Source organism: Tripterygium wilfordii, chromosome 23 (assembly GCF_013401445.1).
Source record: "Tripterygium wilfordii isolate XIE 37 chromosome 23, ASM1340144v1, whole genome shotgun sequence".
In the NCBI taxonomy this organism is placed as follows: Eukaryota; Viridiplantae; Streptophyta; class Magnoliopsida; order Celastrales; family Celastraceae; genus Tripterygium; species Tripterygium wilfordii.
In genome coordinates, this window is record NC_052254.1 from 4,757,210 (window position 1) to 4,785,154 (window position 27,945).

The window sequence follows — 27,945 nt, forward strand, 5'->3', positions numbered from 1 at the left end:
TCAATGTTTTCCCTGATATGATTTAGATTGAGGCATTGAACGCCAAAAGTCCTTGAATGTAAGTTACCAATATCATAGTAATGAGTGGTATGAAAATCCAAAGAAATATATAATGATTGAGCTTATAGAGTTAGCATTCTGTTACTATGTCCATTGGCAAAATTTAGAAGAAGGTAACCATTTTCTTTTAGCAATTGAAGTACTGAAGCACCTTCATTGATATTTGGGGTTCAAACAAACTATTATTTCAATTGATGGTTATAGATACTCTCACTGTGTGTTGATTATTCAAGAACAGATTATATCTCATGAATGAAAAAGGAGAAACAAGTAAAATGATATGTGAATTCTAACTATGACTAGGTAGGGGATAATCTTTGCGAGTTTCTGATGGTCCTCCACCACATATCCCGTCGTAGATCGCCTCATAATGATATGTCGACGGGGGCCACCAGAAACTTACAAATTGAAGAGAGAAATGACGGTCATGGGTGTTCTTGACACATTGGTGGTGTCGGTCAATGAATCTCCAACGGTCAAGTTAGCAAATAGATGATAAGAAATAAGTGGAGAATGAAACAGAGAAATATTTAGAGGACAGAATTCACCCTGAAGTGAGTGCGCTGAAGAGTGTTGTTCTAAGGAACACCTCCTTGATAGCTGGTGTAAGTATGGCAGTGCGCCTCGAAATACGGAGCAAGAGTGTTCAGTGTAAAGCTTGGCATTATTTGCTATGCACCCCAAGTCACTATTTATAATAGTTTAGGGACCCGTTGGATAGCTAGCATCGAATCTTGGATTAGCCAACTGTAAAGGTCCATTGAGGTGAGTGGCTTTCAAGTTTCAAGATTCCGCTTAAGACTTCTTCGAACAGATGAGCGCTGAGTCCACCCTTTCAATCTCCAATGCTTCCTTTCATTATTTTGTGGGCACAGTACAGTCTAAATGTTATTCAGACATTCTGAACCAACTCGTTGGGCGGATTCGGACAATCAAACATAAGTCACTGGAATATGAGAACTTCATATTGTGTTGCAATTCAATTCAGGAATCAAACATCAATCATCAATATCGAACCAGTAAACGTCAAATATCGCTGACTTGTTTCGACGTTGACATGGAGGATCCTGACAGAAAGGATTTCAAGATTGTCAAAGCTTGTTTGGGTCTATGCAGTGGAACTTCATGTCCTGCTCCCCTCACTGACACAAAGGTAAGTCCAGCATACTCTTGAGTCCACCCTCCAACCTGCATAACATGCATCCATGTCAATTCACTGCTTGAACTATTTGTACATTAAAAAAAACGTCCATAGAGTTTGCGATCTTATGTAAACTCCATGATTTACTTCTACAAAAGAATCAGGAACTTCTGGTTTCAATGTCTAAAGACGGGAAATTTTCATTAAAATGCCATTTTCAGAGTAATTTACCTGTCCATCATCGTACCAGGCATGCCAAGGTCCTACGGTTGGAAGCTTGAGAGCGTCTATACTATACCGTGTGGATGTAACTGGGAGAACGGAATCTGTATCACCACTGTCATATGTAAAAGGCATAAAACAAAAACTAGATCAGTACCAGAAACTCCACAAAACTTCTTCAACAAAGTATAGGGAAAAACTCCATAAAGTTTCTCCTAAGCCCTCAATATTAAGGCAAAACTGCAGACAGTAAAGCTATGTCAGGTGTTGAGAGACCTGATAACCCATATGCGAAGTCCTGAATGTATAAGTTCATGGTAAATATCCAGCACAGTCCTTGGAGAATCCTTCCAGTGATTATTTACCAATTCACTGACAAGAGCAAAGATTGAAGACCATTAGAATGTTAGATATGCCAATCACACTTCGTGATTCGTACAAAATTGATGGCTGCTAACACCATGCATTCTTACAAATTCAAACACCATGATGATAAGTATCCCACATCGGTTAGGGTGAGTGGGGAAGTGCAATAGATAAGTGAGGGCTCTCCTCTCACTAGTATCCAAGGTTTTCAGGGGGCTTAGCCCACTGGGGCCTTGGTACAGCCGGCCCATATGTTGGGTGTCGGTTGGGCCTTGGTTATGCGTGAGAGGGGTTGGTCTGATGATCCTATCAAAGGTATCGAAGCCTTCGTTCCTGCCATGTGGGGGGACGCTGCTGGCCCTCAACTTGGGGCCGCACCTACGGAGTGGCCAGCCTTGGTGCTTGACCCACAGATGTTCAGATCTTCGATGGGGGCTCAGTAGGCTAGAGGCCGAACCCCTGCCCATTCGGAGTGTGGCTTAGGCCCGACTGACTCTGGAGGGGCCAGCCAGGGTGCTTGACCAACGTGGGCGTTGGTCTTGAAGGGGTGGGCTTTGATAAGTATCCCACATCGGTTAGGGTGAGTGGGGAAGTGCAATAGATAAGTGAGGGCTCTCCTCTCACTAGTATCCAAGGTTTTCAGGGGGCTTAGCCCACTGGGGCCTTGGTACAGCCGGCCCATATGTTGGGTGTCGGTTGGGCCTTGGTTATGCGTGAGAGGGGTTGGTCTGATGATCCTATCACATGACTAGAGTAACTACTGCATATTTGCCTGGCATTATTTGACAGGCCAAGAAAACTGGCATCAGTTTTTCAAAGGGATCCTAAATCTTATGAATAAAGAGAGCTGCTTGGTATTAATACTAATATTCTCTTTAAGCTTCATTGATCCAACCCTAAGTAACAGTTAATTATTATCTATTGGTTCTTCAAAAAGTTATACCTGCAGGTAACCCATTTAGATGGAGCAAACTCCGGAATAACATGAAGTGCCTTTTGAACCTCTGGTAGATTGAAGTATGCAACTGAATGCGCCTCCGTGCAAGGATCATACTTCTCTTTGACACTGCCAACCATCTATCAAATGACATCACCTTTCATTAATTGTACAAAAAAGGATACGAAATATGACCGTGGCAGTCAAAAACATCATATTATATTATTACGATGACTAGTCTAGTAAAAAAACACGTTGAATTAACTATCAATCAACTAGTGAAACTGAGATCAGATTTCATCAATAGCTGATTATCATCATCATCTTTATCCCAAAAGTTTGAGATCGGCTACATGTATTTATGAGAAAATCAACGGGAATGCACTACGAGTATTCATTTCCGCAATTCATTTCTATCTAAGATCATACTTTCGTCACTCTCATTAAATATCCTTTCTTACTACTTCAAGTCATGTTTTTTTATGTCTTACTCTTTGTTTCCTACTCTCTCCTATACAAATTCTCTTGAATTTCCTTACTATCGGACCATCATCTCACCTATACAAATTCATCAATTGGCAGATAATATATATAAAGCATTCAAGTGGCAATCAAAGACATTACTAAGTATATTAAAGAGACAGTTAACTGCCTATATGGTATCATGTTTTGGTAATGTGCAACACTAACGTAAAAGACATCACAGTGGCAGTCAAAGACGTGTTCTTCTGGGGGAAATTTCCAATTCCCATTTACTGTAAACTTCTCCGACCTATTAAGTTGAAGAACTCATGGAAGATCATGGACTTTCTACAGAACCTTAAAGACATAATTAACATGCATTTAACTATTCCAAAACTTTAATTAGGATAGAAAAACCAGTTAGAAAGTTAAAACCTACGACAAAAGTTTTGATCATAGATGAATAAAGGTCAACATTTTAGGGCATTTTCAAAATGCGAAGATGGTTTGGACTTTGGAGAGCTATTATAGCAGCATGCAAATATTCTTAAGATGAAAAAGTAAGCTAAGTCAAGAAAATTGAAGCATTAATAGGAACTAGAAATGCTTTTAATCGTACTAGTTAACACTCAACCAGCAGCAGCTTCATGCAAAATATGCATACATACAAACGTATACATATGTTCTTTTTCTTAAGAGAGTCTTCCACCCATTTGCTTCAGAAAATGGAAATCAAGAAAAAAAATATTTATAGGCATTTGTAAGGGTCACCACGCACCAGTCATTAAGACAAGGTACAATGTAATATGTATCAGCGTGAAATGTAAGTGTTTACTCCCAAAACAAATCTATAGCAAATATTAGTATTTACATTTGACACATACGAAAATACTATTTTACATTGCTTAACAAAATATGCAGTTTGCACAAAGTTAATGGATGTCTCGTTGCTGCATATTTGGGGGATAAATCTATTTTGAAAGTAGGGATAAATCATTCCAAAGATTTTCCAAACAAGCCCTGACAAAGTTCTGGCAAACAAACGCCAATAAGCCAGCTAGTATTAGCTGTCAATATAAAGAGCTAACAAGAGAGAATTCATTTTGACATAATTCTACAGGCAATAAATTTATAAAGAATCAGCAGACAATTCTATATTATACGCATAATTATTTTTCGGAAGCAAATCCTGGAGTTCAAAAAAGAACAAGATAGACAGCATGGAAATAACAAACAAAAGGGCATAGTAGATAGAAGCTCACTAAGTAATAACTCACATGCATTCTTTTGCGCAACTGATTCGACTGGCTAACATTAGCAGTACAGGTAGGAGTGAAAATGCTATATGGGTCAATATCTCCAACTTCTTCGCTAGCAACATCCTGAATCTTATTGCAAGAATCTTTGGTGTGAATAAATGAGTCAAAATCACAAATGAGATTTAGTAGCTTGTATGTTTGGTCGGAAATCATGCCAGCTGCCCACATAAACTGGAAAACACCTAAGTGATCATGGTAGTCATCAAATAGAGCATTTCCAACCTGCATTACACATTCATTTTGATGTAAAAACTTATTCAAATGATAAAGAATGACAAAAAGGAAATTTAATGTGAAGAAAGAAGCTGGTAATATATACCATATATCCTTTTAGATTGATTGTCTTTTCTTTAGCAGCTAGGTTATATCGGACGATGGCTTGGCTAAGCTGAGGGACGTAATGTCCTGAAACATATATTTCAATGTTCAAAACCATAATGTATATCTACAAGTTATCATAAAGCACAAACAAATGAAACAATGTAAATTGAATATAAGAATACAACCTCTTCAACACTAGTGAATGAAAATAAACATATTACTACATAATACCACTGAGAGCTTTTTCAGAAACAGAAAGGATCTCTTAAACTTTTTTTCACTCAGGTGGTGTAAATTTTAAGAGTACAAATCATTCATCCATTGTCAACGTATACTGACATCCCAGGTTAGATAGTGCATTTGCGATGAATATAGCTTTTCTGACTACAGCTCTTTCTTATTTTTTAGCCCATGGTCATATTTGCAATAATATGTCCAAAAGACTACATTCATAATACCTCTAACTACTAAAGAAAGTTGTTTCTAACTCTGCTAGTCCTGCAGAACGATCTTGCTCACCATTTTATGAGTATTGTCACAATCAAGAATGGTCCAACTCCACTACTGAGCAAGAAAGACCCAATTTGATATAAAATGGTATTGATGAAAGGAAGTACATATGCTAGCATACACTAACAGCTCCCAAACATCACCCACCTGCATAGCTCTCTCCAGTAATGTAGAAGTCCCTTCCTTTATACTGGGGGAAACGCTCCAACCACCTTAGTAAAAATATTAATGAGTCTGCCGCTGCAAATAATTGGATGACACAAGACATGCGCGTTAACAAGCTGCAAAGTAATAAGCATCTTAAAGCAAGATTATGATGCACAAAGTGGAGGAAGTATACCAGTCCTTCTATCGCCATTGTTCAACAGGTCAGAAGAGGTATTAGAATATGAAAAACCAACTCCCACAGGCGAATCAAGAAACAGAATGTTGGAAACTGAAAGATGGCAAAACTTGTTAGACACTCTTCCCTAGCTAAATCTGTAAGTGCCAAATTGAAAAACCATAAAAGCAAGTTTTATCCCATTACTTCTGTAAGTGCCAAATTGAAAAACCATGAAAGCAAGTTTTATCCCATAACTTCTTACCCTGGTTCCAAGAGTAAGGATTCAAGTAAAGGGTCTTTCCGTCTGGTCTAATATGAAATGGCCCTACTTCTTCCGCCTCACCGTAAGCAATTGATGAACATCCAGGCCCTGAAAAAAAAAAAGCTTCCCAATTAGAAAATCATGATTATTTGTTATCAAGCAAAAGTATCATAATTTGTGGGTCACATATTCTCCCTTGCAAATCGGCTTACACAAGGAAAGGAAACCCAGATCAAATAAACAAGCCCAAACTTATCGATGTGGGACAAGAACATAAGATTCTCACAAAAAGAGAAGGGCAAAAAGAAAGAAAAAAATCTAGCAATCAATAATTACAACTAATCAGCTAACCACTCACCCAAGTAAATATGACATAAATTAAAATGAATATTCAAATCACTTGAACAGTGAAAAAGAAAGACTGGTGATTATCATACCAAAAAGAAATTCCAAATCCAGATTCTAGATGAACTACAAGGAATCAGTGATTGTATTTCTAATGAATTATCTAACAGCACAGGCAACCAGTCAACCACTACTCCATAACTCGAAAATTTTAAGGTTTTCAAATAAAGACAATAAAAGGGCAAAAAAGAGATATTTGACCTCCATTGAGCCAGAGAACAAGCGGTTTTGAATCTGGATCTTCAATGGCCTCAAAGAACCAGTAAAAGAGGGCCCTCCCAGATTCCTCATTAACAGTGACATAGCCAGAGTAGTGTGCAAAGGTGGCATTAAAAGTCTGTCCCGGGAGGTCAAGAACCCTGTCCAGTTCCTCCTTCGGTTCAGATGGGTGCCCACTGATTGAAGATGTAACAGAAACAACACTGTTACCCAGATAGAGGTTGATGAGAGAGAGTGTCAGTAGTTGGAGAACAAAAGGACATCTGGTATTCGCCATATTTGTCTGCCAAGCACTTAATGGAAGATGTAACAGCAACAACACTTATAGGGATAGAAGAGAGAGACTGTCTGTAATTGTGAACAACAGGAAATCTGGTATTGCTGGTCCTATTGTCTACGAAACAGTGCCAGCCCTACCCTTGGCCCACTCACTAACCAACCAAAACCACATTTGCGGTTCAATGAGCTGACATGAAAATTTTACTTGGAAATAAATTTAAGGCAATTTGGTATGAATTTATGTTTCCAATTTCTTTTTAAAAAGTAAATGTTGTGACCGATTGGTCCAATTTATGTCGATAGCATATATGTTGATAGAGGCGTCGCCGCATCAACAACTAGTGGAATTGTGGAAGTTCCCTCCCCTACTCCCCCGGGTTACGACCCCCTAGAATTGCGAATTGGTGGAGATATGTCAGGTGTCAGTCTAGTTTATTCTCATTTGTATATTTCTACCCAATAGGCAAGGTTCAAACCCTGTAAATAACATTTGTGTTGTGTGTGGGTTGTATGTGTATAGTTTTATTGCTAGAGCATATATGCTTTGAAAAATATGTATTTTACCTTAAACATAAACAATTAAATATCTAATTGTTGCACAAGTAAATAATTCTTGGTCTAAATTCTTAGATATTGACATTACAAAATAAATTACATATTTAAAATAAAATAGAAATAACATCTTACATATTTTAAAATTTAATAAACTAGTTTCTTGCGGCATTCCAAAGCTGTTTGACAATTGAATCCCAAAACATTCTCATGTTTCGTCTTCAAGCACCAATGTTTATTCTTCAACATCATTTTCCATAAAAGTATGAAATACTACGAATGAAATGCTGGTAGAAGAAATGGTAGGATAATTTGGTCAAAAATATGATACGATAGTTTGGGTAATTCAATAAAAATGGTTGGATAGCTTGGTCAAAAAAAAAACCTCATAAAATGCTCCTCTTATAATGCTACCTAAAATGTTCCTAAAATTGTTCTAGAAATAGTCATGCAATTTTTGTGTTTGGTGCTCAAGTAGTGATATTGTCCACCATGGCGAGTCGATTAAATTCTAAAATTATACTAAGAGTAATATCTTTTTGATGCCATGCGTTCGGATATATTCAATGGCAGAATCAAGAATTGATGTTAGGGAAAGACTGTTAAAAGTTGATGGGGTCCGGAGATAGCGCCGCAAAAAAAATTATGACTATTTACAACATTACAAAACTATAGAGTATGAATATGCTTTTATTATATTTTATTTTGATTTTAAAGATAGAAGGAGATAAAGAGATAGAGAAGAAGATGAGAGAGTGATGAGGTTGAATTAGTAGTTTTTCATTGCATAACTGAGCATGTCATCCTTTGTTGATTAAAGCTAGTGTTTTTATCAAAAAAAAAAGAGAATCAAATAAACATCTTTCTAATAATTCAAGCAGAACCCATTACCATACTCAACTCTGTTCTAAAGAATCAAAGGCAAAATTGACAAAACAATGAACTAACTAAAATCAAGGTCTCTGCTATGGACAATGCCAATCTATTTTCAATGGCAAAATTGACAAAAACTTTCACCTTAAAAATGTGAAAGGAAAGCTCATCAACCATATTTCATATTTGACAAAACATAAAAGCATAGGCATTTCTTACATGAACAATGCCATCTGGGTTTCCTAAGAATTTGAAAATAATAGACAAAACAAGATCCAAACTAAGTAAAATCAGAGGATCTCACAGATCTTGAGCAAACAATCAACCTCCCAGAACATCCGGTGTAGATGTGCACGTGGACGGCCAAGATCAGGACAACATAGATAATGAAGAAGATCAGAGTGTGAATCGCTATGGCGGTGCCATTAGTCTTGAAGGATCCAAAATCCACACTCCGTTGATGTCCTGAAACTGGAACAGGTGGCAACAGCACAAACAACACTACTTCTATTTGGGTTAGCTAGCTTATAGAGGACATGAATACCGGATTAGGCAAAATAGGGACACGTGATCTCTGTTGACGAGGCGTGCTGACGGCGTCAAAGCTTCCGTGCTCCACCGCGTTCTAGCTTCTCCCTCACCAGAGTCACTCTCCTCTGTTTTGTGCTTCAAAGGCTTGGAATGGCTGGGGTGTTTTAAGTCTAGCCCTAAAAATAAACACAGTCAACGCAAATTCAAAGTAAATCGGAGTATACTTAGTAAAAATTGGGGTGTGACTAAAGCTCTCCTTCATAATCCATCATGAAATCAAAGTAGACCTTGAATAAAGAAAAGCTCAGTCCAAATAGTTAGATCAATTAAAGGTTGCCAAATTCGAACTCTCTGGCAAGACATCGCAGCTACACAGAGGCAAGATCAATCAGAAAACAACAAAGCTTAAGTGTATTTTTTTCTCCAAAACTTGGGGGACTACAACCTAGTGTAGTCCCCTTGATTCCACCTCTGGATGTAGATCTTGGAATGTTGAATTTTCGTTCAGAAGCTCTTGAAGTCTTATGAATGTTGGATCTAGAAACAATCTGCCCAAGTAGGCAAGTACTGTCCAAATCATTCATATATGTTAACAATACCCTTGCCATATTTACTACTGGAGCAATTGACCTCAAAAAAATACATTGTCAAAACAATAACATCACATGTGGGTATAAACATTGTTTGTTAATCTGTCATTTATCAGATAATTAAAAAAAGTAACATTATAATTGTATCATTGTGTGTGGGTATAATGATAATATATATTTTTTTATTAATGTTGTTTAACAAATCGTAGTCTAATGTTATTGTTTCAAAACAGTAACGTTAAACATTAAAGGCCATTTGAGGCCCTAAACGGTGAATTTGACAAAAAATAAGTTGGGATAGCGGTAAGTCAAGTCTTGATCAACACGTCGAAACGAATCACCTGATCAAATTTCACGCAATTTTGACAACGTGACATTTCAATCATACTAGTCGATTTTTTTTTGCAAAAAAAGGTCAATTAAAATTAATATTTGTGATCTACAATTAAAAAATGGATAAGTATCATGGAAGCCCCTGAACTTACGAAAAAGGGTTAGTTGAGCCCCTCAACTTTTTTTCGGGCCAAACGAGCACCTCAACTTCCAACTATGGGTCACGTTTACCCTTCTAGCAATATTCCATTAAAACTATATGACGTGGAATCTCTTATCTGACATGGATTTCATTTGTTAAAAATGAAAAATATGTGTAATTATTGACATGACAAGTTATAAAACAAAATTTAAAACAATGATAAAATGCATATAAGTTAGGGTTCAACGTAGTCTTGCAACCCTTTGTTCAACATTGTGAGAAAATATTAGGTCACAAACACGCAAATCAGTGTGAAGACCGAGATTCAAGATTGAGTAAGGTATGGGTTTTTGTTTCGATTTTGGTTTCCGATTTTGGTTACAAATTTGATCTAGGGTTTATGTTTCGATTTGGGTTTACAACTAATTGGGTTTATACGTTGGGTATTCGATATAGGGTTTATGTTTATGATTTATGGGTATTTGTTATAGGGTTTCTATTTCTGCTATGGGTTTCTGTTTCTGAGATGTGCATGTATTACAGTTCACATTTTCGATTACTCAACTCAAGACGGTAAAACGAAAGATTAGAGCCATTAGGGGCAGAGCCAGTGGAGTTGATGAGGTGAGAAGTCCTCCTAGAATGAAAGTATTGGCTCTTAAAGAATGAACCATGTTGCATTGTGTTTCTATTATTTAGCGTCTTCCAATTGAACCTTTTCTTTCTGCCTTGAATTTGTATACTGGAGTTGATTTTGTATGCTAGAGTTTGGATACCTGGTGGTATCACGTGGTTTTTTTTTTGAATTTTATGAACTTGGTATTGATGTTGTTTACTGGAATCATATTATTTGGATGTTTATGAGTCCGTTATCCTCATTCTAGGTATATCTGTTGGTGATTAAAAGAAGGGGTCGTTTGACCCAATTTGTTAAACTTCATGGGCTTAATTGGGCCATAACCAAGAGAATAAGGGCTTAAAAGGTCCAAAAACTGCTGAAGTATTCTGTTTAAAAGCTAACCAAGCTCTGCAAATGTATAAATTGTTGAATCACACATGTTATGATATGATTGGCACATACCGTGCACGCTACATGGAATATCATTAAATTTTTTTTAAAAATCCTTGTCATTACTTAACAATCATATCATCACAGTTTTAACGGAATATTGCTGGAAGGATAAACGTGACCTATAATAGGAAGTTAAGGGACTGGTTTGACCCAAAAAAAAAATTAAGGGGCTCAACTGACCCTTTCTCATAAGTTCAGGCTTCCTGATATTTATCCCAAAAAAGAAAAGAAAATCATGATTGAGAATACTAAATAAAATAATAAAATACCCAGTGACAATATAAAGCTGTAGCTCTCCGCGTTTCTGCTCTGTTCCTCCCAAACTTATTGTGAAGAGAGAGAGTTGTTTCGTTAAGTTGGTTGCTTCTCGGAGAAGGTTTGCTGTGATTTCGTCAATCAATAGTAAATTACATAGGAATCGTAGAAGAAGAAGAAAGAAAGATCTATTTAAAAAAAGAAGGAATAGTTCAGGTTTCGTGGGGAGAACCTTGTTATGGAAACTTAAATACCTCACCTTTGGTTTGTCTCTTCACGTAATCGCTTTCCATTATCGTTGTCGCACAGTTCAAGTTTCCTGCTTTAAACCTTAGTCGCGAATTTCGCGATTTGATTCGGCTTTATCTGTATTATTTTTCGGCTTGGTTTTATATTTTGGTTGCTTTTGTGGACTGGAAAAAGCTGAAATCGAGGTTTATTCAGTGCAGAACTCTGGTGAGCTGATTGTGGGTTGGGTCAATTGTTCGTTGTTAGCGATTAGGGTTTTGTCGGGCTAGCCATTTGTGGGTCTTTTGAAATCGGGTTGTTTTTGGGATTTACCCTGTGGTTTTTGTTAAGGATAACACTTCAAAGCCTAGAGTCTTTCGGTGATTTTGCTGGTGCGTGTGCTGCAAATTGGCTGTTTCTTTTCCAGATTTTCATGGTGGGTCAATGACAAGCGGGACTTGAACCGATTCAATCCTTGGCGTGTTCGTTTGAAAACTCGGTAGTTTTTGTGGATATCGGTTTGGGGTTGGTGATTGTCAAGTGTTCTATTAGACTTACAGATTCTATCCCGTTGATGCGGGATCTTTCTGGAAATGAATTAAATTGAATTGTTTCAAGCCTCATTGGGGTTTGGGCTTCCTGATTTACTGCTAACAAGTTGGTATTGGGGTTGTTCTTGGATTGTGATTTTGTGGTGGAGAATTCTGCTTTTGAGGATAAGATGAGCTCAAGTATCACTCAGGATAAAGGCAAGCTTCTGGTCCACATAGCCGAGAATGGCCACTCATTTGAATTTGATTGCTATGAAACAACCCCAGTTGATGCTGTTATGCGGTCCATTGAATCTGTCGCAGGGATCAACGTTGGTGACCAGCTTGTTCTGTGCTTGGACATGAGACTTGAGTCACAGCGAGCGCTTTCGGCATATGGACTGCCGGCCGATGATAAAGAAGTGTTTATATTCAACAAAGTAAGGCTACAAAGCAATGCACCTCTTCCTCCACTGGAGCAAGTTGATATTCCTGAAATAGTAGATCCTTCATCACCAGCCTCCCCACATAACTCTCATCCTTTGGATGATGGTGCATTGCCTTCTTATCTTACACAATTTACGTACCATTACCATAAGGGGCATGCAATTTACAGTTGTACCAAATTGAAGTATGAGCACTGCGAAAGATTTTTGGGGGAGCAAGAGGTGCAAGAGAGAGCAGTGGAAGTTGCAAAGGGTAGTTTGGAGCATTACTATAGGATAATTAATCAGAATTATTTGGAGTTCATGAAGCGTTATGGGCAGCAATATAGGATTCATTCTGACTTTATGTCAAATTTTGGGAGAGATATAGAAAAATTGAGGTCTATGAAGCTTCACCGTGCTTTACAGACTGCAACACGTAGGACCTTAGCAGATTTTGTGAAGGAAGACAACTTGAGGAAGTCGGTTGAGAATTGTACCAGCTCCCACAGGCAGTTTGAGAAGAAGGTATTAGACTTCAAGCATGCATTTGTTGAAGTGAAACACAAGGTTGAGGAATTGTTCTCTTGCAGGCCTTCCTTGGCAATTAGGAATTTAGAACTGACGCTTAAGGATCATCAGCAATTAATTAATGAACAGAAGAGTATATTGCAGTCTTTAAGGTTGGTTCTATTGCATGGTTTTCATAGTCTGTTGTTCACGTTATGCTTTTTTGAATATTGAAAATTTGATCACTTGGAATTACTTGGTTCCTTATGCTTATCAACTTATGTATGCACTAGTAATGAATATTGCTTTTGATGTAACAGTTGCTGATGAAGCCTTTTCGCCCATTGCATTACTAGGAAGTTTGGAAAACATAACAAAATAGAAAGTTCTTTCCTCAACCGCGTATATCCAGTCAATATCGACATCTCATGATTTATATATGAAACCAATAAAAACTCACAGATATGTTGAGTATGATACCTGTAATATCATCAAGCTTAGTGGCACAGGCTTTTAAAAGAGGGGCTGATTTTTTTTAAAAAATCACTCTTTTTTCAATCTAGTAGTCATTTGTGGTATTATTACGTAAGAAGAAGTGTTGAAATTTCTCATCAATTATGAAGCCATTTCTGTCAGGGTTTTTTTTGTGTTTCTAATCCATATAGGAGGCCTGGTGATATTTTGTTAGCTTGTTTCTTTGCACAGACTCATTATTTGCTTTAGATAAGATATTTGTTTCTAGCGTATTCTCATGCACAGTTGAAGGTCCATGTGTTAGTAGTTCTTCCCCCTTTATACTAGTTAGCTTACTTTTTCGGACATCACTTTCCCTGCCTATCTTTGTGCTCTGCTCTTTCTGAATGCTGCCTTCTTGTGTGCTGATTTTGTTACTGGATTTCATTGCAGTAGACAGTAGTGATGTAGTGTCATGAAGAGATGTAGTTTACAGAATCGTAAACCTTCAAAATCACATATTACTTTTGTAGTGTTCATAATCTTATAACATGGACAAGATTTGGATGTCACTGGTCGTTTTTGACAATTTTTTCAATTCAAAACTTAGTATGTTGGAAGTTGTGGTGTATATACTATATATTGGTATAACATGTTGTGTTATTGTTATGCTCTCACTGACTGATGACTCACATGTTAATTGATGCAGCAAAGATGTCAGTACTGTCAAGAACCTTGTTGATGAGTGTTTTTCCTGCGAATCACTGGCCTCACTTCGTCCTCATGATGCAGTTTCAGGTCTGGGTCCTATGAATCATGGCCATGAGAAGGATCACCTACCAAAGATGCAAGATTGTGACCGTTCAATTTCCAAGCTCCTTGAATTTTGCAAGGATAGAAAAAATGAAATGAACGTCTTTGTACAAAATTATATGCAAAAGGTAACGTATGCTACTTACATCATTAAAGATATCAAGCTGCAATTTCCAGTTTTCAGAGAGGCAATGGTGCGTCAAGATGATCTATTTACAGACCTAAAGTTGGTCCGAGGAATTGGTTTTGCATATAGGGCCTGTCTTGCAGAAGTAGCGAGAAGAAAAGCTTCCATGAAGTTTTATATGGGCTTGGCTGGACAGTTGGCTGAAAGGCTTGCTGGAAAGAGAGAGGATGAGATCAGGAAAAGGGAAGAGTTTCTTAAAGCACATAGCTTATACATACCCAATGATATATTAGGATCCATGGGGTTGTATGATACTCCAAGTCAGTGTGATGTCAATATTGCTCCTTTTGATACTCATTTACTTGATATTGACATTTCTGACCTCGACCGCTATGCTCCTGAGCATTTGTTAGCTCTGCCTGCTAAATTTGAGAAGCGTGCCTTAAGAAGTTCATACTCCATGTCTAATGACAGTTCTCCATCAGCTGAGGCTGAAGATATTACTTTTGAGAAGGATGACTCTGAAGAGCTTCTGGAGGGCTCTGAGTTTGTAGAAATAGCGGGAACAAGCAAGATGGAAGTTGAGAATGCAAAACTCAAAGCTGAACTTGCTTCTGAAAAAGCCCTAATTTGTTCCTTACTTCTTAAATTTGAATATGAATCACTCGATGATAGCCAAGTGAATTCCCTATTGAAGGATGCCGCAGAGAAGACTGCTGTGGCGTTGCATCAGAAGGATGAGTATGAGAAACACTTGCAGTCCATGCTCAAGGATGAGAAAATGCAGTGTTTGGCTTATGAGAAGCGCATTCAGGAACTGGAGCAGAAATTTTCTGACCGTTATTCGCAGGGACATAAACTTGTGGACAGTAAAGATGTCTCTGAATTTGCTGTTTTGGCTGAGAATACTGGCAACAAGCCTAAACTTTTGAGTATTACAGAAGCCCCAATACCATATGTATCTACTTCTGAGCACATGGATGAGGTTTCTTGTATATCAAATTCTTTGGAAGCAAAGCTTGGGCTTTCTGGGCAATCAGGCAAGGATCGTGATGTGGGTGATGAAAATACGATGGATTTATCTGGCATGCTGAATCCCCTGATGGATTCATCAATGATGGAGCCGCATCGTGAAGAACTGCAAGTCTGTGATAAAGATGGGAAAGATAAGATGATGGGACAGTCAGGCATGTCACTGGCTCACAGTTCTACAGCTGAGAGCATGCCTCAACCTTCAAATGCCTTACCTTGTGATCAACAAGCTGATTCAGCAATGGATTCTAAAGTCCATGGTGATCTTGTAATGGAGTTGCAAAATGCACTGTCAGACACGTCAAATCAACTGAGTGACACTGAAACAAAACTTAAAGCTGCGTTGGAGGAGGTTTCAATGCTCACAAGGGAGTTGGAAACGAGTCGGAAGCTACTTGACGAATCACAGGTATGATCAGATGAACCACTATCTTTTGCACTACTTTGGGTGGAAGGAAGTTGGAGAGTGGAATTACTTTCCATGTTCTGTTAGACACAAATATGGGAGGGGATGGATGTAGAAGGGTTGGTTTTCCTTATGGATCCACCAAAATCCAAATATTTCTGTTCCAAAGTGGGGTAATATGAAGGGAAAGAAAAACAGTAGTGAGTTTTTGCTTTGCAGGGCCGCTTTTTTTTCCCCCCCTCCTTTTCTTTTGCACCTGTTCTTTGCTCTTCCCCTTGACCTGGTGTTTGGTGGAGAATGATTGGTATTCCTTCTCCTTTACAATCCTTGCCCTTCTGCCTGATATAGCACTGCACTACTGTTTAGTTTTGGTTATTTAGTAGTTTTGCTAAAGGGCTTTTTGTTTTTGTTTTTGCTAAAGAATTTCAGCTTTTTTTGTTTTTGTATCTCATACTAAAATTATGAGAACTCTTGTATGTGGATTCTCTTTTGCCCTTCCATTTAGTCTAAATCTATGCTATCCAATAATCCTAAGTTCCTAACTTCTTTGTTTCCTTCTTCAGTGCTTCTTTCTTCCTTGCTTCCTTTTATGTATTTTTGGGCTTCTATCCTTGTCTCTTTGCTGATCCTCGATAGAAATGAGTGGCAGAGAAGTATTCAAGTAGTGGATTCTCATTGATTTTCTCATAAATTCATGTTAGCTGATCCCAAAACTTTTGGGATAAAGACTCGGATGACGATGATATCCTTGTCACTTTGCATCTCTTGTCTTGAATTTCTTTGCATCATCATAGTCACTTCTTGATGTTGTACATCTGTACCACTTAGACAACTTTTTTCTTATCCTATTTTCGATTGCATCTACGTCTGGCTCTCTACCTTATATTGGAAAATTGGATGAATGTTTCTGTCATCTTCTATTGTTGCAGTACATCCAAACAACATCTCGTCAATGCTGTATTCATATTTTCTGCACAATCTACTATTATACTTGATGATTGTGTCCGGTTTGTATGCATGCTCATTGGCTCAAAACAAGCTCAGTTAAAAGTCAATGTGATATGACCTCATAAGATCTATACCTCTCTTAGCCCCTATTGATACGCAGGGTGGTTTGTTGAATTTAATGTGAGTGGATTGCAAGATATTGACTTGTTATCTTTCATTCTGTGGAGGTGCTGAATTTTATATGCAGAAATTATTTTGTAGGATAGCCTTTCAAACTCTTACTGAGTTGGCAATAATGCAATATGGAATTGAAAGGGCACTACATCGGATAAGAATAAGAAAGTTAAGTGGTTAGTATAGCTGGATGTGCCCAAAACCTAATAGCTTAGGTTTTTGGGTTCATGCGAGTTCTAAACATGTATGTTAGCCACGTACCCTCACGGGTATGCATACACAGACACTCCCTGGTCATATCTCCCCAACAAGTAGCATCGGAGCGATAATGACGATTGGGCAAAGTTGTGTCAGATCCTATGGTGGATTTGGACATAGCCCACAGATTCATTTGGGTAGCTTCAAAGGAGCAAGTAATATGCAACTCATGGTGAAGGGTGCGGCTTTGGGTTAGCCTAGGGGTCTTGTTGTTGGGAAATTAGACCCACTCTCCTCATTGACAGATAAATCAACACGACAATAGAGAAATTGAAACTAAGAAAAAACAACAATTAACACAAGAATATACGTGAAAAACCTCCGGAGGAAAAAACCACGACTTTGTCAAAAAGGCAACCAAGAGAAAATTCACTATGTAGAAATTGTTATAACTACACCCTCAATTTTCTCTCACCTTTTATCGTAGGCACTAAAAGAGTGTTAGGCATGGCTCTCGGGGTCTGTAACGAAGTGGTTGGTTTGGGCACGAAGGGGAGTGAGCTCGATGTGGAAGGGAACGACATGTGAGGGGGAGATTTTTGGGAATTCACAAGTGATTGGGGTCCCACATCGGATAAGCATAAGAAAGGTAAGTGGTTAATATACCTAGATGGGCCCAGAACCTAATAGCTTAAGTTGTTGGGTTCGTGCGGTGTGGGTTCCAAACATGTATGTTAGCCAGTATGCGCACATGGGTGCGCATGGACACTGCTCTCTCTCTGACATATTCTTCAACTCAGCGGCTTTAACATAGTTCACTAGTTTTAAGACGTTGTAGTCTTATCTTATCCTGTAATGGAGCCCCCATTAGGTTAGGAATGTCAAATGACAAATGCTTAGGGATTTGTGATGTCTCAAACCTGTAGCTCTTGAAGTAAAAGTAAATAATGAAATTGAGAAGTGACTATAGGAAGTTTCTAACTTTGCTCTAGTCGACAATAACCAAAATTTCATATATGCAGTTGAGTTTTCTTGTATTCATATCAAAATTTGATACTGTTGCTTTAGTGCAAAGTTATTGTCAACTCTGTTCATTCTAAACAAAAAGAGATTGTTTTTTAGTTGTTTTCCTGCTTGGTAACTGCTGCCCTGTACTTTAAATTACGACTTAGGATAAATAGAATAGAGCTTTAAGGACTGACTTTATGTTTTTGTTTGGGGTGGGGCAAAAGGAAGGTGGCAGACTGCAGGTGAATCTGAGACTCTTGATTTTATCATCACTCTAAAATACTTCCATATTCTTATTTTCATCAACATTTTGTTTGGGTCTGTCTCAGATTATGGTTGACTTTTTTCAGTAATGATTATCTGATTTTTTTTTGGTATGTTTTTGGAATGACATTATCTCATGCTACTTTGCATATATCTGATTATTTTATTTTCTCCATCTACCAGATGAATTGTGCTCACCTAGAGAATTGTTTGCATGAAGCAAGAGAGGAAGCTCAAACCCATCTTTGTGCAGCTGATAGGAGGGCATCAGAGTATAGTTCATTACGTGCATCTGCAGTTAAACTACGTGGCCTTTTTGAAAGACTTAGGGGTTGTGTTTTTACCCCCTGTGTAGTTGCTGGTTTTGCTGATTCGTTGCATTCCTTTGCACAATCTTTAGCGAAGTGAGTTTCTTCACGAACTTCATCGTGTCACTTGTTTGTGCGATTTTCCGTTATTTTTCCCTGGATAGATTTGCGGTAGAAGAGATTTTTTTTTTCCTGAATATAAATAGGTGCTGATACCAGGAGCATAAATGCTGGTTCAAATTTGAAACATAAATATAAGAAACCCTGTCCAGTTTATTCAGTTATTTGTTGGGGTAAATGGTGGGTTTGGTGTTATTCTAGATGTAGGTTTCTGGTGGACTTGATTGCTTTTGTTTTGTGTAACTGTCATTGGCAGTTATTTGAATTGATCTTGGTTGGCGTTATTGCAGCTTTGTTAATGAAAATGAAGATGATGTTACTGCTGAGTTCCAGAAATGTATTCGGGTTCTTGCAGACAAAGTTACATTCTTGTCCAGGAATCGGGAAGAACTGCTTGAGAAGTATCCAAACCTTGAAGCGGCAAACGAACAGCTTCGCAAGGAGTTGGAAGATAAGAAGGAGCTAGTTAAAACTTTGTACACTAAGCATCAACTTGAGAAGCAGGTATGTCTTTTACTCTTTTCTCATTGCTTCATGTTCTTATGTTGTATTGGCAGGACTTACCTTAGAGTTCATTTGAGAGAGGCTAGTCAGTTCTTAAAATTATAAGATTTTTGATTCATATGTGCCTGTTTAATATGGTAACGGTAGTATATTAAGTTTTAGGAGGAATGACTCGTTATTTGTAGTTCAAAATTGACATCTTATGATCTGGCTTTGTTGTCAAAATTTGTATCTAGTTTCTGTGCTGCCAATCCATCAGTTTAAGAACAGATGTATCTTGAAATCGTAGCTTTAGACTGGATTGTATGATGTAAGAGAATTCACATTGTGGACTCTAAACTATTTTTATTATGAATTCGGGTAATCAATTGCTGATCTCAAACTGTATAAAAGCTGCATTTTAATCTCTTCCACCCCATTCTTCTAACAAAAATATGTTTGATGATCTTGCTCTAGGCAAACAAGGAAAAGATATCTTTTGGTCACTTGGAAGTCCATGAAATCGCTGCATTCGTTCTTAATGCTGCTGACCATTATGAGGCAATCAACCGCAACTGCTCAAATTACTACCTGTCTGGAGAGTCTGTGGCTTTGTTTGCAGACCATCTCCCAAGTCGACCCAGATATATTGTTGGACAAATTGTACATATTGAATGCCAAACTGTGAAGCCACCACCTCCTTCAAGTAAGCAAGAGCATCGTAGGACAGATCAAGTTGAAAACATATTCTCCGAGTCAGGGACTGAGCGGTTGACCTTAAATTCGGGATCAACTTTTAACCCATACGGTCTTCCTGTCGGCTTTCAATACTTCGTAGTGACAGTAGCCATGCTACCTGATACTGCCATTCATTCAATGTCTTCCTGATCCCTGTTTTTGGCAGATAGACATGAGGGAAGAAGCTAAAGTGTAAATATCACAAGCATTGGAAAGGAAATGCCCTTTGTAGAGGGAGTTGAACTTTATTTTCTTCCTTTTTTTTTGTACAGCTGATGATGGAATTGAGTTTAATCTCCCCCTTCTGTATATAAAGATAATTTTATTTCTTAAAAAATGTGAATACTCACCTAGCTGTGCCCTATTAGCTATTATACAGACTATAGTTGCTGAGTTCATCACCGTGAAATTAGTATGGTATCCATGATAATTCTAATTGGTTTGCTCCTGGAATTAGTATGTTTTCCTTCTATAATTATGATGCTATTTTCAATTCTCAATTTCTGATTTTTTTTTCTAAATCTCAAAACATCAAATCTAAGAATTAGCTCCTAACCAAAGGGTTCTTTAGAGAAACTATCCACAAATTTGTAGGTTCGATTCCTAATTCCTATTTCAATTGGTATGTCATACTACCATGTGTTTGTCTAACACATTTGATCACGCATTATTGTGCATGTCCATAAATATATCTGTTCACATATATATATTCTGTTAACTCTCAAAAGGTAAAAGTTTCAAATCTAATTCATGTGACATGTGAAATAACCATTGATTATAAGGATACATGTATAACCACTTAACATTGAATACTTCATAATGATTGGGGATAAAATACAGGTCATATTTTGGAATTGGGAAAGAAAAAATCTAAGGGTTAGCATGGGTTGTAAACCAGCCATGATAAGGCTTTGAAAATCAATATAATTACCAAAATCTTGGATATTCTATTTTTAAAGATAAGAAAGACAAAAAAAAAACCCTCTCCTAATTATTAATTATCAAAACAGCACATCTAAAAACTGGAAGGAAGCAGAGCAGGACCCACAAGTGGTGTGACGTGGACGAAATCTGAGGTCAAAGTCGGTTAACGGTGAAAAATACTGGAAGTTTTGTGGGCCCTATACCAAAACCTATATAAGGCCTCCAGACTCTCCACAATGCCCTAAACCTAAACCTCTATAACCCTCTCGTTAAGCGATTTGTTTCTTTTGTGAATCCCGACAGCGTAACGTATTTTTCTTTTCCCGGAAAATCGTCGTCTATGATTCCGGTTGAATTTCAGGTATCTTTCGCTTTCTTTGTTTTTGTTCGATCTTCATATTGGTGTTATTGTATTAGTTGTTTGTAAAATAGTTAGATTTTGCTATGCTTTGTCACGATTAATTATGATTTAGGGTTTTTGATTTGTTTATCGTTCCTTGATAATGCTTTCAACTATCGGAAAGTGAAAGAGTATTTTTCAGTGTAGTGTACGTCAGTATTCTTCATCTTATCAGTAGTAGACTAACAGAGCAACTAAAAAACTTGTGTCTCTCGATCTCTCTTAGTGTGTGTAATTGTTATGGAATTATTTTCTTCTGTAATTGTGTTAATCTGGCACTAAAGAGGCTGATTTCTTGTTTTTTCTTATTTTAAATCTTGAGATTCCTTTTTTACTGAGATTTAGGTAAATTTAATGTAATTCCGTGGAATTTAACCATATAATCAATCCACATGTTTCAATCTGTGTATCATGAAGATTTATTCGGCTTGGCTTTTCATGCCTTCAAATGTTCCACTTGTTGGTATTCAACTTTCAAAGAAACAGAAGAATGCCAAAATACCATCTGCTGGTGTTGCTTCCCTTAGAATTGACAATTGCCTAAGTAAATTTCTGTAATTTTAGTCCTGCTGGTAAACGATGGTCCCGATCAGTCACATTTATTGTTTAACTTCAGGATTCATTTGTCTGTATGTATGTACAGTTTCATGATTACTTTTTGATATATATGATCCATGATAATGGGTTGCCACTAGTGTCTTAATGCAGTTCAAAGTGGCACTGTACTCCATCCACATCAGTTTCATACCAGTTACCTTCCCCTAAACTTCTTTAACAACAATGTCAGATATCAATATATGTTTCATGGCATAGTGAAATGAATAGTGCAATTGATTTTGATTCTTTAAGATTACCATATGAATCCCTTCCTAATATGAGTTTTCTAATTATTTGCTGCCAGAATTCCCAGGTTTCAGGCAACTATAAGTGGTTGGACTGTAGCAGAGTGCCAATCATGGAAACCCAAATTATGTTCATCTGAGGGTTGATTCACCGGCAAGCAATTTGTTCAAGATGCCAAAAGACCATTTGCGGTTTTATTCTCGCAGGCCAAACAAAAGTAAAGCGAAGGTAGATCTTTTTTGTTGCCTTAAAGCAAAGGTAGATGATAACACAAGTGCAAGGGATACAGACACAAAGTGCTATGAATGCATTCAAGCACCCAAGACTGCTTCAAATGTTAGTTTTTCAAATGAGAATCAAGCAGAGTTGTCAAGGATGAGTTTGGAAAATGCAACTGTCACAGAGAAACCTAAGGAACCAAATTCATCGACACCACAAGATGGTTGCATAAGTGCAGTTGGGAACTCTCAAACTGAATCATCAAGAGGTTCACCAACAGATTTGCACAAGTCAAGGAACATGGTGAAAATTAAACCAGGTAATGAACAAGCTGGCCTTTAAATTCTGGAATACACGATGTATTTTTCTTCATCTTACTATTGCTAGAATCCCTTTAGCCACATGATTGAAATATGTGAAGTGTACTGCTGCAGCTCCTTGGCAAGTGAGATCAATTCAAGCGGAAACAATTGTTGGACAGCCAGTTAAGGAGAGTGCGATGCATAATAATCCAAGTTCCAGGGGAGTTCGGACGCCTATCCAACTGAATAAAGTTGCACAGCCAGTTAAAGAGATTGAAATGCATATAAATCCTCCTTCCGGCGGAGTTCAAAAGTCTATCAGACAGAATAAAGTTGCACCGCCAGTTAAGGAAAGTGAAATGCTTATAAATCCACCTTCCGATAAAGTTCAGAAGTCTATCAAACAGAATAAATTTACACAGGCAGTTAAGGAGAGTGACATGCATGCAAATCCACCATCCAAACGAGTTCGGAAGTCTATCAAACAAAATAAAGCTGCACAGCCCGTTAAGGAGAATGAAATGCATATAAATCCACCTTCCAATGGAGTTCAGAAATCTAAAGAAAAGAATAAAGTTGCAGAGCCAGTTAAGGAGAGTGAAATTCATATAAATCCACCTTTCGATGGAGTTCGGAAGTCTATTGAACAGAGTAAAGTTGCACTGCCAGTTAAGGAGAGTGAAATTCCTAATAATCCACCTTCCAATGAAGTTCCGAAGTCTATCCAACAGAATAAAGCTTCACAACCCATCAAGTCGAGTGGAGCTAACAAAACTGTCAGAAAGGTGAATCCCCAGAAAGGTTGGCGGGTAAAGGAAGGGAATGAAGCTGCCAAAAGTTCACAGAAACCACGCTCAAAACCAGAAGCTCAAAGACAGGAAACGACGGGATCTGCCAAATGTTCACCTAAGCCAAGCTCAAAACCTGAAGCTCAAAGACATCATATCAAGTGGCATGGTATGTCCAAACTAAAGCTTTATTATTATTGTTCTATTTATGTACATTCAATGATATTATTTATGGATTTTGCAATACCCTGAATTAGAGATTATTCTAATCTAGGACCAGGTTCTCAATAGAATCATTCAACTCAAATATTGGATACACAACAAACTTTGTTAGAAAGGTTTATATCATATTCTGGTGTGTGGTCTTAAAGTTCTTTATATATATAGCTGGGTTATCTTGAGCTTTACCTGTGTGCTGTGTTTATGTGCTTTGGTTGAGCTGGACATGAATCCATTAGCTTTTGATGGACTAGAATAGCTCATTCAGCCCTTTATCTGCTCCCACACTCTCTTGTAAACATACATGCATGCACTCTCACTCATATATATATATATATATATATATATATGCAGAGAGAGAGAGAGAGAGAGAGAGAGAGAGAGTACTTCAGTGAGTCACGAATTGCTTGTCTCAAAAAAGGACCTGCTCTTAGATATAGACTTATAGTTTGTTAAACTTAGGATTTTGTGACATAGATTAGCTATTGATATTACAGTCTCAAATCATCACAATATGTAGAAGTAATGCTGCTGAAACATTTATATTATTGTTCCATGATGAATTCTATATTCTGCATAAGATATACAGATTCACTGGTTTAGCCATTTATTTGAAACCTCTTCTGCACCTTGCAGGTTTTGATGAATCAATTGGATGGAGCTGTTTCCTTTGCGAGAATGATCTTGCACATTCACCAACTGAAGAGGATGAATATGAAACAGATAAGTTTCCAGATGTTGCTGTACTTTCATGTGGTCATGCTTTCCACGATGTGTGCTTGCAGCTTTCCATATCCGAGCTGCAATGCAGTGATCCTCCTTGCATTATTTGTGCCAGTTTAGTTTTTTAATCGGCCTTTTGCGCCAGGTTCTTGTCTTGAACTGAAGCATTGACGCCATAAACCTTTTCACTTTGCAGTTTATTTTTTCATTCTTGAGGTAGTGACATCCTACACTCCAGTGAATCAATTTTTATAAACATTAGGACTTTGTTACTTGGAATCAGGCTATCTGCCATAACTGTAACTATTTCATAAGCTTCTCCATGGAATAATGCTTTTAAATTTTTATAGGGTCGAGCTAATTCCAGTAACTCATTCAAAAGTGGTGTTTAGTCTATCTGCCGCAACTCCGACTATTTTCAACATTTCTCCATGGAAGAATGGCTCTTACTTTTCTATGGTATTCCAGCTTTGGAAAAACCTGCTAGAACAAAGACGAAACTAGAGCTTTAGCATAATAGCTATGTTATTAGTTGTATAGCCGCACTTTGCACGACATGTAATTGATATGAGAAATACCTGTAGAAGTAGATATGTTGAACGAAAGTCTCTCCCCATTGGATCTAGAGAAATCTCTACTATTTTCACTTTAACCTTACTCGGGGTTCTTATATGGATAAATAATGTCCAATAATAACATTTAATGATATGTAAGAGTCATTCCGAATTTTCATGATCATTGTAAATCGTGTTAAATCAAACACATACACCAAGTTAGGGTTCAATGGAACTTATTGCAATATTAATAGAGGAAAAATCAAACATTTGAAAACTATGATTTTAACTCCCATCACCACGATCTGGTTGGTTTACTTGCCACCCAAAAACAAAAAATTATTGAATAGTCAAAAGTTTCATGCGCGTAGAATGTGATGCCCAGTAAAAGCTACATGCCGCCTTCTCAATTGTTAAGGTCCAAGGACTTTACACTTGATCTGTCTAATTGACTCGACATTAAACATTACCTGCATATAGAATAGGCTGAATAGCACACCCTCCATGCAAAAATGATAAGAGCTATTTATAATTCTAAGCTTTTTACAAGGGCGATTACACCTCCATGCAAAAATGATAAGAGCTATTTATAATTCTAAGCTTTTTACTAGGGCGATTACATTACTAGGGATTCTTCATCAAAACAACTTTCCAAATCCTGGTGTCTGCCTGAATGTTTATATTTAACAGCGCAAGCAACCTTGGAGGTGTAGAGAGATCAAATCTTCAATTAATTCATGACATCATTGCAATTACCTTTTAGACCATATTGCTTGACCCTCACCATCTTCTTCGGAAATGTTAAATAAGAATTTCGGAAGAGATGCAATTCGCGGAAGATGAAGCAGCAGATGCCCAAAAGAGTCTTTTCTTGACATGGCACTTGTCTGCTTACTAGGAGAAACATCTTTCACTCCTTTTTCCGATGCCTTCATGTCCCCATGGTTTAACTGAACATCTGCCTTCTCGATGGGTTCTTCAATGCAACTTGCCCCATTCAACTGTGAGCTCTGAGCCAAAGAAGGGTCTTTCTGAAGACGGCAACAGAGTGAATTGACCCTCGACATAAGGCATTTCTCATAAGAAGGTGGTGTTAATGGACCATCACTGAAAAGGTACTGAGCAATGTCCTCCAGCATGCCCTGGTACTCTGATCCATTCTCAGAGAGAAGGGGGATTCCCAGAACCCATCTGCTAAGAAATACAATGCCCAATGTGGCTTACAAGATCACTCATCGACATAGAATGGTGTAGACCTGGAACTTTAATCTTATCCCAGTAACTTGGCCCCCTTGGAATCGACCTCCCCACTAAAGATCAGATCAAGCCCACAACTCTACTGGATCTTAACAAAGCCCATAAATGATGTATAATACAAAGCCAACCTTAGTTCTCATATATCCGTTAGACAACATATAGTTGTCTCAATCATAACTGTTCTCTGTCAGTCTAAAGTCTGTTTCATTACAAGACCTAGTTAAATTCTCGAGTTTTTTTCCAAAATAGCACTGACAAAAAATAATATTTCCTAATATAACATTGGGATGAAATTATTTCCCAATATAACACTACACGTCATTCACAATGACGTGTTCTTTTGTAAAATTTTTACGATCACGCCATCAGTGATGATGTGATCAAATCACGCCAACCTAGTTGGCTTGAACAGTTACAAAATATCAGTCACGTCAACTAGGTTGGCGTGACTATTGGATTTTAACTAGTCACACCAACCTAGTTGGCGTGAAATCTCGAGCGAGAATCCCCAGCCACACACGTTTTTCACCTTATCTCTCCCTATCCCGTCTCTCGTCCCCACCCGTACCCCACAAAAAAACCAGAGAGCTTTTGGTGATACAGCCACCACCAGTGGCCCACAACAGACCCTTCGACCGGTGAAGCAGCCACCAGCCGCCTGCAGCCTAGCCGACCCGTGACGACGCCAGCCGAAGTCCACACCCCTGGAAGATTATCAAGAGGTACGGATGTGTTTAATTTTTTTAATTTTTTTTCTATTAAATATATGATATTTATGTTATTGTTTGAGATATGATATGGTGTAGATGTGGACAGTTATGAATTAAAAATTTTAAGATTTTTTGTAATTTTAATGATTTCCTATTGGTTATATGTTTGTAGTTATGAATGTGAAATTTTGGTAGATGGGATATGTTCATATTATCATATATAGAACTGATATCGTAGGTGTTAAAATGCTGGAGGAAATAATATGGTTGTTTGTAAAATGACACAATTATTATATTCTAATGTAGATTGGAGAATATAATGACGTCACGTTGGAATTGAAATGCAAACTTCCAGTTTGAGGATGATTCTGATAATGACGCAAATTACAATCCATCCATGCCATGGATTGATGGAACTCAAACAGACGTGCATAGTTCATATCAACAATTCTCACCATACGTGAACCTAAATCTAATCCCAGAAATGTGTCATAATGAAGACGATAGTCAGTTCGAGGGCGCAATTGCTAATAATGATTTTGAGTTGGTAGAAGAAGAACAGGAAATTGAGTCCGATTATAGCGATGACAAAGAGGTTGATGGAAATGTGGAGGTGAATATTGACCCAACCATCGCGGATGAGGAGAGGTGCCTAAATTTAGCTGATTGCGTACCTGGATTTGGAATATGAGCCAGTCAGATTATGCAGTTTGTCTTGATTGGGATATGCACAACTCAGATAAATTTGATACAATGGCAATGAATGAAGTATTTGAGAACAAGAAACAATTACTTCGGGTTGTGAAGATGTGGCACATTCAGAATAACTGTCAGTACAAGACACAACGCTCAAATTCAGATGTCATGCAGTTGAAATGCGTGAAAGAGCCAGTTTACATGACTGAATAGGAAAGGGCTGGATAATGTTGATTGGGTGGTCAAGAACGCTACATGGTTGGCATATTGGGATGATAGACTATCTCATATCGCACAGAAGCAATTCCCTCGCACAAGCGTTGGTGAGTATATGCACTGGTATTACTCTATCACCCGACGGGTGATTAG

The 27,945-nt window shown here is 37.8% G+C and overlaps 3 protein-coding genes across 4 annotated transcripts; 2 read left to right on the forward strand and 1 right to left on the reverse strand.

Annotated features, from left to right (window-relative positions):
- Positions 1 to 889: 889 nt before the first annotated feature.
- LOC119993849 (serine carboxypeptidase II-2) lies at positions 890 to 6,890 on the reverse strand. Of its 2 annotated transcripts, XM_038841133.1 has the most exons (10): positions 6,532 to 6,890; positions 5,926 to 6,033; positions 5,679 to 5,774; positions 5,486 to 5,578; positions 4,827 to 4,912; positions 4,466 to 4,729; positions 2,733 to 2,866; positions 1,700 to 1,795; positions 1,433 to 1,538; positions 890 to 1,248 (listed from the first exon to the last, which is right to left on the reverse strand). In XM_038841133.1, exons 1-10 carry the CDS (start codon positions 6,824 to 6,826, stop codon positions 1,087 to 1,089), a joined length of 1,440 nt encoding a protein of 479 aa, XP_038697061.1. In that variant the 5' UTR covers positions 6,827 to 6,890; the 3' UTR covers positions 890 to 1,086. The 2 variants fall into 2 exon arrangements, with proteins under 2 accessions (XP_038697061.1, XP_038697062.1); XM_038841134.1 differs by lacking the exon at positions 1,700 to 1,795.
- Positions 6,891 to 11,264: 4,374 nt separating this feature from the next.
- On the forward strand, positions 11,265 to 20,390 carry LOC119993342 (autophagy-related protein 11-like). The gene is made up of 5 exons (XM_038840443.1): positions 11,265 to 13,042; positions 14,032 to 15,703; positions 18,476 to 18,696; positions 19,011 to 19,224; positions 19,681 to 20,390. Exons 1-5 carry the CDS (start codon positions 12,126 to 12,128, stop codon positions 20,089 to 20,091), a joined length of 3,435 nt encoding a protein of 1,144 aa, XP_038696371.1. The 5' UTR covers positions 11,265 to 12,125; the 3' UTR covers positions 20,092 to 20,390.
- A 1,791-nt stretch (positions 20,391 to 22,181) lies between these two features.
- Positions 22,182 to 25,098, forward strand: LOC119992404 (muscle M-line assembly protein unc-89-like). The gene is made up of 3 exons (XM_038839071.1): positions 22,182 to 22,646; positions 22,762 to 23,586; positions 24,273 to 25,098. Exons 1-3 carry the CDS (start codon positions 22,280 to 22,282, stop codon positions 24,485 to 24,487), a joined length of 1,407 nt encoding a protein of 468 aa, XP_038694999.1. The 5' UTR covers positions 22,182 to 22,279; the 3' UTR covers positions 24,488 to 25,098.
- Positions 25,099 to 27,945: the final 2,847 nt, after the last annotated feature.

Coding starts and splice junctions, on each gene's coding strand:
- LOC119992404 (XM_038839071.1), top strand. CDS start 22,280: ATGCCAAAAGACCATTTGCGGTTTTATTCTCGCAGGCCAAACAAAAGT. Junction 22,647..22,761: donor CATGGTGAAAATTAAACCAG/GTAATGAACAAG, acceptor GTACTGCTGCAG/CTCCTTGGCAAGTGAGATCA. Junction 23,587..24,272: donor ACATCATATCAAGTGGCATG/GTATGTCCAAAC, acceptor TGCACCTTGCAG/GTTTTGATGAATCAATTGGA.
- LOC119993849 (XM_038841133.1), bottom strand. CDS start 6,826: ATGGCGAATACCAGATGTCCTTTTGTTCTCCAACTACTGACACTCTCT. Junction 5,579..5,678: donor CAATGGCGATAGAAGGACTG/GTATACTTCCTC, acceptor AATTATTTGCAG/CGGCAGACTCATTAATATTT. Junction 1,539..1,699: donor CTTCGCATATGGGTTATCAG/GTCTCTCAACAC, acceptor TACATATGACAG/TGGTGATACAGATTCCGTTC.
- LOC119993342 (XM_038840443.1), top strand. CDS start 12,126: ATGAGCTCAAGTATCACTCAGGATAAAGGCAAGCTTCTGGTCCACATA. Junction 13,043..14,031: donor AGTATATTGCAGTCTTTAAG/GTTGGTTCTATT, acceptor TAATTGATGCAG/CAAAGATGTCAGTACTGTCA. Junction 18,697..19,010: donor TTTGCACAATCTTTAGCGAA/GTGAGTTTCTTC, acceptor GCGTTATTGCAG/CTTTGTTAATGAAAATGAAG.